Source organism: Glycine max, chromosome 12 (assembly GCF_000004515.6).
Source record: "Glycine max cultivar Williams 82 chromosome 12, Glycine_max_v4.0, whole genome shotgun sequence".
Classification (NCBI taxonomy): domain Eukaryota; kingdom Viridiplantae; phylum Streptophyta; class Magnoliopsida; order Fabales; family Fabaceae; genus Glycine; species Glycine max.
This window is the reverse complement of record NC_038248.2, coordinates 36,333,244-36,346,930: the sequence shown is the minus strand read 5'-3', so window position 1 is coordinate 36,346,930 and position 13,687 is coordinate 36,333,244. Positions and strand designations below refer to the sequence as shown.

At 31.9% G+C, this 13,687-nt stretch overlaps 1 protein-coding gene across 2 annotated transcripts; it reads left to right on the top strand.

Annotated features, from left to right (window-relative positions):
- Positions 1-5,955: 5,955 nt before the first annotated feature.
- On the top strand, positions 5,956-13,628 carry LOC100818943 (serine/threonine-protein kinase Nek5). Of its 2 annotated transcripts, XM_003540214.5 has the most exons (14): positions 5,956-6,575; positions 6,679-6,745; positions 6,834-6,899; positions 7,029-7,075; positions 7,198-7,243; positions 7,346-7,426; positions 7,533-7,575; positions 7,667-7,716; positions 9,056-9,137; positions 9,207-9,256; positions 9,878-9,951; positions 10,814-10,865; positions 10,952-11,605; positions 11,707-13,628. In XM_003540214.5, exons 1-14 carry the CDS (start codon positions 6,478-6,480, stop codon positions 13,429-13,431), a joined length of 3,135 nt encoding a protein of 1,044 aa, XP_003540262.2. In that variant the 5' UTR covers positions 5,956-6,477; the 3' UTR covers positions 13,432-13,628. The 2 variants fall into 2 exon arrangements, with proteins under 2 accessions (XP_003540262.2, XP_014620494.1); XM_014765008.3 differs by lacking the exons at positions 5,956-6,575; positions 6,679-6,745; positions 6,834-6,899; ... (3 more) ...; positions 7,533-7,575; positions 7,667-7,716 and adding an exon at positions 7,855-7,875.
- Positions 13,629-13,687: the final 59 nt, after the last annotated feature.

Genomic DNA, 13,687 nt, shown 5'->3' with positions numbered 1-13,687 from the left:
TAGAGACAAAAATAAATTATTATGTTTATGATTAAGTTGGATTGAATTGGGTCTGCAAAATTTTTTTTACACAAAGTCGATCCAACTCAACTCGTAGATTTTTTATGAGGTTGAATAACATGTTTAACCAAATCAAATCTAACATGTGTACATCTCTAGTAACCATAAAACAGTAATAAAAATGTCCTTCTTCCATGCCAAAAATTTTTTTGTGCCATACAATTTTTATACAATATAAAATGAAATTTATTTGAATTTATATTTTATAAAAAAAATTAATTCATTTGAATAAGTTTCTTGTTAAAATTTATCACACTAAATTATTTTTAACTTGTTTCATTTTACGATCAAAATTATATATAACATATATTATTGTGTAATAAAAACTTATTTCATAAATAATTAATGAGGTTATTTATCTACACACATCTAAATTATACACAACTCAACTTATCTTTAACATGAATTTGTTTATAACATTTTTAATAGAGTGTCTACATGAGTTGTTTAATTTTAAATAATATTATTAATTTTTTTCTCATTAAAGTAGATGACATAAAATTATTTATATAAACATCATTGTTTAAAACATTTATATTATAAATAATATATTTTTTAAGTATTATATGATGTACAAAATTAAGATAAAGAGTTAACTTGTTTATACAGTTATATATTATAGATACTCTTACCTAACTGTCGTATTAGTACTACTATTTAAGTTAACGATATAGTATCATATATTAGTTGGCTTTGAATATACAACTTGGGTGCACTCTACGTATAATAAACATTTCCCCATGCATATAACGCGTTACGCATTAATTAAAGGTTGACGTCAAAAACCGACTAGAATTGAAATTGGAACCAATAATCTCATGGATTGAAAGTGCCAAATAAAAGAAAAAAACTGGACGTTGGTAAGATGGTACCATATCAGGGTCGGAATTTAAATATTATGCTTAAGTAGGACGGATCCAGATGTCTATTGAAGGAGACTGAATTTCTTTTTTATTATTTTACAATTATTTAAATATTACTCACTAAAAGACTTACTAATTTCTGGGGTTCAAATTTTGGAAGGTTATAATTTTATGAACATAATAACAATCAAATCTTTTTATTCTTAGCAATGGAACTCAAGTATCAGTGAATTTATACATTATTCAATTTTGAGTTAGACTCCCTTATACACAATAACAATAAATAAAATTTACATTAATATGGTCTTACAATCTAAAAAAAATAAAGTCATTTTATATATTAATAATTAAAAAGTCATTAGATCCTATAACAATAATACATATTAATAATATGATATCTATATGAAATATATTTATTTTATATATATAAGGAAAGATAACTTATGTTCACCATGGCATAAATAAAAAAGTTTTATCATGAAAGCTTTGAATTCTTAACTTTCTAGGTAAGAAAAAAATACAACAGGATATTAATTTCCATTAAAAATTTTATGGCTGTTATAATATTTTCATGGTTAATATTCTATACAGTTATTGTAGGCAATTGATAGGGGTCCAGAAATTCTAGGAGTGTTGCAACATTTTAATTAATTTTTAATTTTTTATTAGTTAAAAAGCTTATTTAATTGTTTGCTAAATAAGTTTTTTAAAGTTTCTTAATAGTTTTTAACATTTTTTTAAAATATTATTTGAGTTATGTTCAATAAAATTAGTTAAAAAATGGGATAGAAATGAAAAAAATAGCTTATTAAATGATAAGTGTTCAATAAATTAATTGTTGAAATAACTCTAAAAATAATAAAATGACAAAAAAATAATAAAATTATGATTTATTTATAAATAATAATCAGAAAATTTGATAAATATATTAAGGATAAAAAAAATTAGAAACTAGAAGCTAACTTTTTTAAAAAAAAAAAACGTTACTTCAAGTAGCATTTAAAAAAATGCTAAAAATTATTAAAAGAAGTTTATTTACCAAACATTTAAATAAATTTTCCAGATAATAAAAAAAAACTACAAATTAACTGAAATATCTCTCTAAACATAACCTTAAAATAATCATTTTTGTAACACTATTTTTATATTATTTTTCATTTTTATCCTCGATATATATATTTATTCAATTTTCTAGTTACATTTGTTAAATAAATTATAATTTTTATTTTATATTATTTTATATTTTTTACCTAATTTTATTAAACAATTATAATTTAATAAGTTAATTATTCAGTTACCACCCTCCAGCTAACTTCTCATCTACTAACTAATTTCCCTTACATAACCATATATTCACATCTCCCATATCAGCAGAGTAAGAATATATTCGGTACTTAATAGAACTTACATTTTGCAAAGATTTGATTGCACTTAATAAATGTCATAATTGTTTGTGATTCAATTCACCCACGGTCCAGTTCTATGAACAGAGCACTTAGAGAGTTAAACAAAGAAAAAGTTATTATATGATTTGGTATCACTACTTACATATCATATAATGTTTTTCCTTCTAATAGAGATTTATTGATAATCTTTTGCATAAAGTATTAATACTTACATATGTGGTTGGTTGTCTTCAGCGAATTTCTTATCAAATGCTATATTGCAGGATTGGTGCAACAATCCTGTTCTATGTTTGATTTGGTAGTCTGTGAGGCAGTTTAGGGTCTGTGTTTTGTTTAGTCTATTCTAGGAGTTGTATAGGCTCAACTGTTTTTGTTGGAATAATGACGTTTAAGTATTATATTTCCTCATGGCAGAAGTTTATTAGTATTATTAATATTTTTTTTGACCGTTGTCATATATGAATAAATGCTGTGAATTCTATTTTTATTAGATTGTATTAATGGTGTGTGGAAATTAGCTTTTAAAGTAATACTGTAGTTGAAAGTGGTCGACTCTATACCTCCTATATATTTCTAATGGTTTTTCTTTCTTCTTTTTTATTTTATATGGATTTCTTATTTAATTTCACACCTTGCAATCCTTCTAGTATTGAGTTGGTACATTTTGAAACAAAATAATACCTCTAATTACAATTTTATATTTCAATTAGAAATCAAATTTCAAACATTAATTAAGAGACATAAGTATCAAATCACTTGTCTAATAATTTTTGTCTAATAATTTTTTATTCTTATCATTTTTCTTATAGTTATTCTAAAAGAAAATTCTTTGTTGATGATTAAAAAAATACATGCTAAAAAAACTAACTAAAATTTGAGGAAAAAAATAGATTATTGATCATATTACTACTTTAGCATTTAAATTCCAGCCCTATTTATATTTTTAATTTTTCATTAAAATATTACTTATTCTCTGTATTCTTCATATTCTTTGTGTGTAGAATCTAAGTTGCAGCAACATGACACGAGCTTCAGTTGACAAGGGATAAGATTATAAAAGAGAAGATCCATCCTAATTTAATCTATGTTATTACAACCTGACACGAGCCTCTAGTAAAAAATAATGATGATTTATAACAAACAAGCTAAGAAGTCATAATTAGATAAAAGATAAGATGTATCTATCCTGATATAAATTAAGTTGTAATAGTTAAATAAATCTCTATTTAAATTACAAGATCATCTAACATAACAAGTATGCCCCCCCTCAGGACCATAGCGGTTAAGCAACTTTCTATCAGAATTCAGAAAGCTAAAGAACTATCATAGAGAAGGGCACAATCATTGCAAGATAATTTTTTCTCATCCCTAGAACATATGAAATGAAAAGTTTAAGGAAGAGTTTCAATCCAACTTATTCACCTTCATTTGTAATTAGCGTTACTCTAAAAGGAATATTAGATGTCAAATTTTGGAATGGTCAGTTAGGTGTGTCCGTTTGGTGTATATTTTCTATTTCATTTTTCTCCTTCAATTTTATTTTGTTTTTATTAAAAACAGCATACTTATCTGTACACACGCATCATTTTTAGTACATATTTGCTTTATCGCACGTTAGAGACAAAGAACTCCATTAAATATGTATGGCGTATGATACAGGATAGGGCCAATTAATAACATTTGTATTTTAGTGTGGTACGAACTTTTGGATATTTTAGTTTAGTTGATCTAAAACAAGCCTCTAACCCTTTATCAGTACCTAATAACTTCGATTAATCACTTGAGCACTTGAGCTGCTTAGGACATGGTCGTGCCTTCTGAAACACGAATTTACACAACAGAGAATATAAGACAATTTTGACCTTAATTAGAGTAGGAGTTTTGTCGCTATATAAGCCAGCCAATGATTTATAAGTTCACCTTCAATGATTTATAATATCTATATCCTATTGCACATGGTCCAATTTGTGTTAATCGATTGGAGGTGTTTATATATATATATATATATATATATATATATATATACTTGAACTTGATTTATACGTTCTAAGAATGTTAGTTTCTATGCACGCATAATTTCAGTACAAATTCGACCGTAAAGGTTACAATTATGCGTGCCTTGCTTGGATTTAACAATTATGCATGCCTTGTTTGGATTTGACAATTGTAAAGGTTACAACTAACGATTCTAAAGGTTGGGTCAACTTTGTCATATTTAACATTGACTCATATTGCTTCTAAAAAAAGTATAAAATAAAAAGCATTGACTCATATTTAATTAGAACAGTGGATGATGATTGCCAAAGTTTTTTACCATGACTCTCGAGTTGTATTATAAGATAGTGGCGTAAGTCTTTTCACACCTTAATTCATTCTAGCAACGAATCATAGATGTAAGATATTATTAACTGATGGCACAAAATGAATCCATACAAAAGATATAGCAATAAAAGAATAATGGAGAAGAAAAGTTGTGTCATGACAATAACCATTACCATAAAAGCAAATGGAAAAGAAACGTTGCCGGTTTTGTATTGGAGGCTGGGGCTGGTATGTTAACATTGTATGTATTTGTGGTACCTCTGGTACCTTATTAATGAATTTTTTTTAGCTGACCAAAAAAAAAAAAGCATTACCATAAAAGCAAATTCTAATAGACCTTTAGTTCAACCTGATATCTCGTTTGCTCCTCCAAACACTTGAGGCCAAAACTGAGAAGAACATAAGTAGAAGAGAAAAGATAGAAGGGAGTGCTAGAAATTGAAAAAAATATTTTTGCATATTTCAAACTCAAACTTTTAATCCTTTATATTAAAGGGTAATAAAGCTTTTGATTACAATTTTGTAACGTCAAATATGCGAGTCAACTAATAGTCTTTATAAAAACTATAAAACTGACAATGTATACTTATTAAATTCTAATGTTTTTAGTTAATAAGATTTTTTTTATGAAAATACCCTTTATTGATAACTTTTATAAAAAATATTTCCATGGTGAACCAATTAGAAATCATTATAAGAATAAGTTCTAAAATAATTCCTATAAAGGTTAACAATTTTACTTAATTGACGATTTACAACTGGATAATAATTATAAAAATACCTTATAATGTCAATATATTTTGTTTTCAAATTAAAAATAATGAAAGATTTAGAAAAACAAAACACAATTAAAATCATATAATTGAAATGAATTAAAACAATTTGGCCATTCCATTTTTTAATTTGCCAGATATGTCATTTATAGTAAGGATATCTTCTTCTTTTTTCTTTTCTGGCGACAAATATTTTATTCGTTAATAATTACACTAAAAATTTCCTTTCAGTAGGGTTGCAAAGTTGCAATTCCAGGTTCTGACTGCCACTGTGGTACATTCTACTCACAATTGACGTCTTCTGTTTCGGTAATTAACAACGGATAACTGGTACAGTAGGAGTATTTCTCTATTTCTCCCACGATGGCGACACACCCCATGATAATCGTCATTAATGGATGCTGAATTTTGAAGTTAACGGAACCTGAAAGTGAAATTAATCTAATTCTTAAGTAAGCAAGCGTTTTAGCTTAATTTTAGAAAAGTAATCACTGCTTTTCAAGAAAATTAAGGACATTACTTCATCAATTCATCCTCCTAATAAATACGCTAACAGTAATACATTATTATATGCATATTAATAAAGACGAAAAATCCACGGGTGGGAACGAAGCCGGTGTGGTAGACTGGTAGACCAGCTGTGACTGTCGGCGTATGCTATTTCTTTCTCTCTCTAGACTCCTCTGCTTAGAGAGAGAAAGGGAAAACGCAGTTGTTTCTTCTTGTTCTTCATACGAAAAAGTAACCTCATCATTGCGATTTCCGCGCAAGATAATTACGCTGCGTAATTGGCATTATTGCTATCATTACGGCGCTTCGAGAGTGTGTGTGTGAGAGAGAGAATTGAGTGTAGCCGAAGCACTGCATTGATTGCGGAGACACGTCAGTGATGAGAAAATTCAGAAAACTTTAACCTCGCACGTGATTCCGCTGTGGAAGCAATGTAGAACGCGCGAACTGCGTTTAGAAATGGTTTCGGCGCTGTCGCCGGAGTTCGGAGAGTGAAATTCGTTTGGAGCGAAATCGGTTTGTTGCAATTGGATCGAGAGCGCGATGGAGTCGCGGATGGATCACTACGAGATCATGGAGCAGATCGGTCGTGGCGCGTTTGGCGCTGCGATTCTCGTAAACCACAAAGCGGAGAAGAAGAAGTGCGTTTGCGTCTCCATTTTTTTGCGTTTGGTTGTGTCTGTATTTGGTTTGCGTTTATTCAAATTTTGAGAACTAACGGTTCGTTTGGTTCGTGGATTGCAGGTACGTGTTGAAGAAAATCAGGCTCGCGCGGCAGACTGAACGATGCAGAAGATCTGCTCATCAAGAGGTAGGCTTTTGGTTTCTTCAATTTCTTGCTTGTTGATTTGCTTCGTGCTCTGTGATTTGACCGTTGTTGGCTGTTTTGGGAATTGTAGATGGCTCTTATTGCTCGAATTCAGCATCCCTACATTGTGCAATTTAAAGAGGCTTGGGTTGAGAAGGTTAGAGAAAGCACACCGTTTCAATTGTTATATTGCAGTATGCAGTAATGTACTTTCTGCTGTAAACTGGAGTTTGTTGGATTGTAACGTTTTTCTTTTTGGCTGTGTATGTTTTTGGTTGTATTGTAGGGTTGCTATGTTTGCATTGTTACTGGATACTGTGAAGGTGGAGACATGTGAGTGTATTGGATAATACCTGTGAAGTGTGAAGTCCTAGTGTAATGTGAAGTTCATGGGTTGTGTATGTCCAATTACTTACTATTTTGTTATGTTTGTTTTCTCTTTAAATACTTAATAGGGCTGCATTGATGAAAAAATCAATCGGGGTTTACTTTCCTGAGGAGGTATTTTTGCACATATATATTTGATTTTTGGAATTTTCTAATTCTTATATTTTTGTTTGAATATTTTGGTTACTCATGTTGGGTGTGTTTGACATTGTGAAGAAACTCTGCAAGTGGTTTACTCAAATACTTTTGGCAGTAGAATACCTGCATTCAAATTTTGTTTTACATCGTGATCTGAAGGTATTACTTAGATGAAACAAACTGTATGGTAATGTGGCTTCTTTTTTTTCCTCCTTAATCTTCCATTTGAAAATATGTTAAATTATTTTGTCCACTCTGCTGGCAGTGTTCCAACATCTTTCTAACCAAGGATCAAGATGTTCGCCTAGGTGAGTTCATATATCATATTTCACTACTTTAGGGATAGATTATGACGTTTTCATCCTGAATTTTGTCTGTAATTTCCTGACATTTATATAGGGGATTTTGGGCTTGCTAAGACACTAAAAGCGGATGATTTGGCTTCTTCGGTATGTGAGAAATGGGAACTTGCTGCCTTCTTTTTCTTCTTTAAATCCATTTTTTTAAATGATGTTAGGATTCATGCTAACTATTATTCTGTCTAGTTTCTACAGCATTGTTGAATCCTACATATGTTAGCATCATATGCTGAGCAGCACTAAAACCAAGTTAAGAGCTTAGGGTTTTCATCCTCACATCATTCCCCTTACTTGCTCCCTCGGTTGGAAATATTTAGCTATACTTACACTCTGAAAATACCTATTTATATCTACATATAACCATGAGAACAAAAAGCTTCACTTTGTTACTATGTTTGTCATTGAGTCTATTTGGTAAGCCATTAGCCATGAGCTAATAACGACCTTCACAATTACGTTTAATTAAAACTTCTCTGATTGTCCAGTCAATTTATTCCTTTACACTATACTTCCCATTCTTTTGTTATTACTACGATGCTAAATCTAAATTCCCCAAAACACTTATTTTAAACCAAATTCATGGCTGCTAGAAAGAATTTTGCTTAATCAATTATTTTTTTCACATAAAAGAATTATTATTATTTTTTTGTTTCATATATAACATATCTACTTTTAGCCAAGGCAAAAATTGACATCAAACCTGGATAAATAGACGTGCAAGCCTATTTGTTGTAGGTGAAAGAAAAAAAACTGTATACATAGGGTTGAATTTTAAAGTATACTGAGATCTTTTATAATGCTTCCAATTCTTCCATTATTTTAAACTTTTTTCCTTGTAATACTAGTTACTATAAATATTTTTCTTCTGTTTTTGTTGACCACAATGACACTTAAACCTATGCATATGTGATATATCTTGAAAATAGGTATATGTTAGTACAACAGGGATGACCTATAAGGTGTCAGTTGTGATGGAGAATATTCTATAATAGGCTAAGGTGGCATTCCCCTGGAGCCATATTGCAATCTTCAGCTCCATACCCTTGTCTTTCTCTCCATTGCTGATATAGTCAGCAAGCTTTTCTAATTTTATTCTACATTTCTGAAAATAAAAAATGTGGAGGGAAATTGAGAGTTGTTTGAGTGGATTACATTAATTTCCTTGCTTCAGACTTGATAAATAAGACAAATGGTTATTATTATTGGTGATAAGATCATAGTTTCTACTTGAATCCAATTCAGCTGGAAGACTGTTGTACTGAACTTCATTTTTATCAGCTCTCATATTTTGGAAGGATGGAATCCATGCTTTAATAGTTTCCAATTACTTATAATATGACATTGGTACCATATTATTAGCATTGTGTTTATTTCATAAATGTGCAGTTACTGGTTGTGGAAGTTAATTGCTGTAAATATTTGTGTGCAGGTGGTAGGAACTCCCAACTATATGTGTCCTGAACTTCTTGCAGATATTCCTTATGGATTCAAATCTGATATTTGGTCACTAGGTATATGTCTTAGGCGATGAATTTCTGATATTCGTTTTGCTACCGCTAAAAGGCATTTTTTTTGTTCAGGTTGTTGTATATATGAGATGGCTGCTCATCGCCCAGCTTTTAAAGCTTTTGTAAGTTTTCCTCTGATTTTTTTTTTTGACTTTACAGTAATTATAGATATGCTATAATCAATTGTCTCATTTAATGCACTGTCATTAAGTCATATATGAATGTAATATCTCATTTGTGCATCGAAGATGGTAAAGTTGCATTTTTTTGCAACAGAAAGGATAAGGTATTGATTTGCATAATGGTCCACAAGGACTGAAATTAAATAACAATTTTGTTTGAGTTCCTATTATTTTATTTTTTTACTTATTTTGTAGTATTCATAATAAATATTATCTTTTGAGAATTCTTGTAATATGTTATCCTCAAGTTTGATCTGAACAAAATATCTCATTTCTTGGCCAAAGGTAACAAATATATGATTTTGTGCCACAAAATAAAGTTCATGTAAATGGTCTAGAAGGGATAAAACTATAAAACCCAGGCATAATCGAAGAACCACTCCTACCTGAATCCTCATCATGACCTATTTTATGGTTGTTGGTATTCAGATACCAGTGATGGAGTTCTAACTTCTAAATTTAAGCTTGTTGTGGCCCCAATTTGGTCTGATATATTGATATGTGTGTGCAATTTGTCATCTTGTTTTTTTTTCTTGATAAGCATGGTAAATCTTGTTTCAGGATATGGCAGGGTTGATAAGCAAGATAAACCGTTCCTCTATTGGCCCTTTGCCTCCCTGTTATTCCCCATCTTTGTAAGCTCCATCTGCTTTTGTTTAAGGCTAGTATAATCAAGTTAATAGAAAGTGAGTGATTACTCAGAATTTCTCGGTGAAGTCATGTTTGTATGGCAGAAAAATGTAGTTAATATAGTAGGGGTGTAAATTATCTAGATTATTTGTGAATTATTTGATTTGGGTTGTTGATTGCTCAACCAAGCTCCTGTGCTTAGCTAAACAAATAAACAAACTCAAACATGAAGGTAGACTCGATTGTTTGAATGAGCCGAACTTTCCGTAGACTTGACATTAATAGATCACATATGTAAGTATTACCTGGAGATTCGTAATTCTATTTACTACATTTACTTGGAGAATTGTTATATTAGTTGTTGTTGTTATTATTATTATTAATATTATATTTACCACTTAGCTAATTTCATTTTTCAAGTATCATATTTAAATGAGTGACCATCATGCTTTTCCTAAAAAATCTATTACCTAAGATTTCATCTTCTAGTCTTAAGTAACATTGTTTATGCCCCTTGTTACCAACTAGTATCACACATGCTTGTGTGGGTGCACTTACGGTCATATTCTGCATTTGTTGCACCATTCCAATTTTTATTTATTCTCAAGAATGCTGTTAGTTTTTTATATGCCTCATCAATGTTCATGAGTTGAGATCTATAAAAGAAAAAGGCAACCTAACTCGATTATCTTTTGCTTTAGCTGCCATTAAAAGGCTTCTGTTTGGCATTAAGAGAAGCTCAAATCTTTATAGGATAAGAGGATATATATATATATATATATATATATATATATATATACTTTCTAGTTAAATTCTCGCTTCTCATGTATGGGCATGACAAATCTTGAACTTTGGTCATACCTACAGGAAAACGCTGATAAAGGGCATGCTGAGAAAAAATCCTGAGCATCGTCCAACAGTAAGCCTCTATTTGAGAGTTTCAAATGTTTCCCTGGTTTCCTATTGTTGCTAATCCTGAACATTTTCATTATATATTTTTCTCAGGCATCTGAAATCTTAAAACACCCTTATTTGCTGCCTTATGTTGATCAATATCGTTCATCTTTCTGTACCCCAACAGCTGGTTCTCCTGAAAGGCCAATTTCTGCTGTCCATCATCCTCGAAAAAATAAGCCAGAAAGTCAAAACAGTAGTAGTAGTTTGAGTCCTGAGAAAGATAGTTTCATGTCGAGTGAGAAAAACACTGCAAATGAAGTAAAGAAGTGTGATAGAAAAATCACCGAAATAGACCTGACATCAATTGAGGATGACAGCTCTGAGCAACTCCTGCCCGAGGAAGAGGGAAATGGCTCCAGTAGAGTCAATGCCAAAACAGATGAGAAAGAGCTGACGAAGCAATCTAATAATGTACACCATTCTAATGCTGTATCTAAGCAACCAAAACCAATTAAGAATGTTGTGACAGCTTTAAAAGATGGAAAACTTAGAGAGACAAGTTCTCCAATAAGAGGCAATCGCATAAAGGTTGGTGGTGTATTGACCCATAAAATAAATTCAGAGACAGTGTCCAAATTGCCCAAACCCAATTTTGGTGCTTATGATTTGAAGCCTAATTTGGAGGTGCCAACTACTGCACCTTCTAAAACAACTCCTGATTCTGCAAAAAGAATGCAAGGATTGCATACTTCAAAGCATCAGGTACATTACCATTATAAATGCTATAGTGTACTATTTGTTACTTTTGAAGATTTCCTCATAACATTGAAATTTATTTCTGGTATATTGATGCATGCTGGCAGTTACCAATGATAGAATCCACTCCAAAAACTAAACCTCGACATAATGCGATTCCACCATCTGGTCCAGTCAAACAAGTAGAAGGACGGGAAGTTCCTTCCAAGCCAAGGCAAAAGACTCGTCCAAGCTTACTTAAACCACCTTCTTTTCCAGGACATGTGAGGCAGGCTGGGTTTGATGTTCCAAATGCAACAAATAATACTGGAAAGTCAAGTCCAAAGAAAATGGTTTGGGAGCCTAAGATGAGCCATCATCAGCTGACCAACACTCATCTACCACATGTTTCTAGAGAGACTACTAGAGAGCCTTTGAAGACTTTTGAAACCAGTTCCAAAGGAATGCAAACAGACAGCAGCAATTCTGTCTCATCTTCACTCTCTATTCAAGGATTCGAACTTTCTGATTTTGCAACCACTTTTATTGACTTAAGTGAACCAACACTTCCTGATCATGAGAGTTTAAACCACACTGAAAACGTGGAATCATGTCCATATAGCATTTCATGTGCTTCCTATTTGCATTTTGAGATGTCTGAACAATTATCTGGGGAAACCCCTGTGGTTACACCATGTTTTCAGAATATAACTAGTAATGAGAAAGTAAGTCCCAGTTTAACTCTTGATCACTCAGGCCAAGATGCTGAGGTAATGTTTGCTTCTGATGATAGTTTTTCCATAAATCAAAGGACTGCATCTGCTGGCTCCAGGTGTGATAATTTATCTGTAGATCCCTCTGCTGAAATCACACAAGAAATCAAAGACCCTCAAGATTCAAAGGAAATGTCTTCAGCCAAATCTCTCCAACAGTCGCTCCTCATTTCTGGAGAAAAGTCTGTTTGTGAAGAATTTGGTCCTTCAAGTAAAGGAAGTAATAGGCTTGATAAAGTTAGCCGGCCAAAACTTATGTGCATCTCCACTGGTGATGACAAATTCATGGTGAGGGAAAGACTGTCATCAGTGGATGAAACTGCTCCTTCGATTATCTCTACTAAAATTTCAAGCCAGAAAGTTTTGCAAGAAGAGAAAGGAATGGTTTTACAGAATCCAGCACCAGAAAGGCCAGCTGTTGGCCATCTTCCTCCAGCTTTTGATGATGTCATTCATGTCATACGCCATAGCAGTTACCGCGTGGGGAGTGAGCAGCCAGGGAAGGAATCTGTGGAGATGGGAGTTCAAAATGTAGATGTCGGTAAGTTTATCAACATTGCAAGGGATGATTTAGAAATGAGAAATGTGAGCACCCCTTTGACCCTAAAATCTTCAAATTGCTCTGAAGCTATTGGCTTGAAGTCAAATATTTCTGATAATATGGAAATCAGAAACTTGAGTAGTCCTCCTAACTTAAAATCTTCAAGTTGCACCGACTTGATGAACATCAAATCAAGTTTTTCTGATCATCTTCTTGTTAGGAAACAAGATGTGAAAAACACTGATTCTCTTGTTTCAAAATCTGATTCCTCCGAGTATACCAAACATAACACTCCTACAGCTGCAGAGGAAACACCCCCAAAGGAAATTTTGGATGTTAAATCTTCCAGGCAGAGAGCTGAAGCACTTGAAGGTCTGTTGGAATTATCTGCAGATTTGCTGCAGCAAAATAGATTGGAGGAACTTGCAGTTGTTCTGAAGCCCTTTGGAAAAGATAAAGTCTCCCCAAGGGAGACAGCCATTTGGTTAGCCAAGAGTCTAAAAGGATTGATGATCGAGGAAAGTGGGGGACGCAGTTAATGAGTGTTTTTTAATCCATGGTGAGTTTGCTTCTATTTGATATTTTCAATTTACTTTTTCCACTTTCATAGCTTTTCAAGTGCTACTTGAATTGAGAGAACAAACAGGCTTATCGTTTTTTCTTTCATTTTTTGTAATTCTTTTTATGCTGATGTAAATAGTAACCATACGAATGAATACCATCAACTTACGATCAATTGTGTGGACATGGCCAGGCCTTATTAAGAATTGATGTGCGCGCTCAGTGTTCTACCTA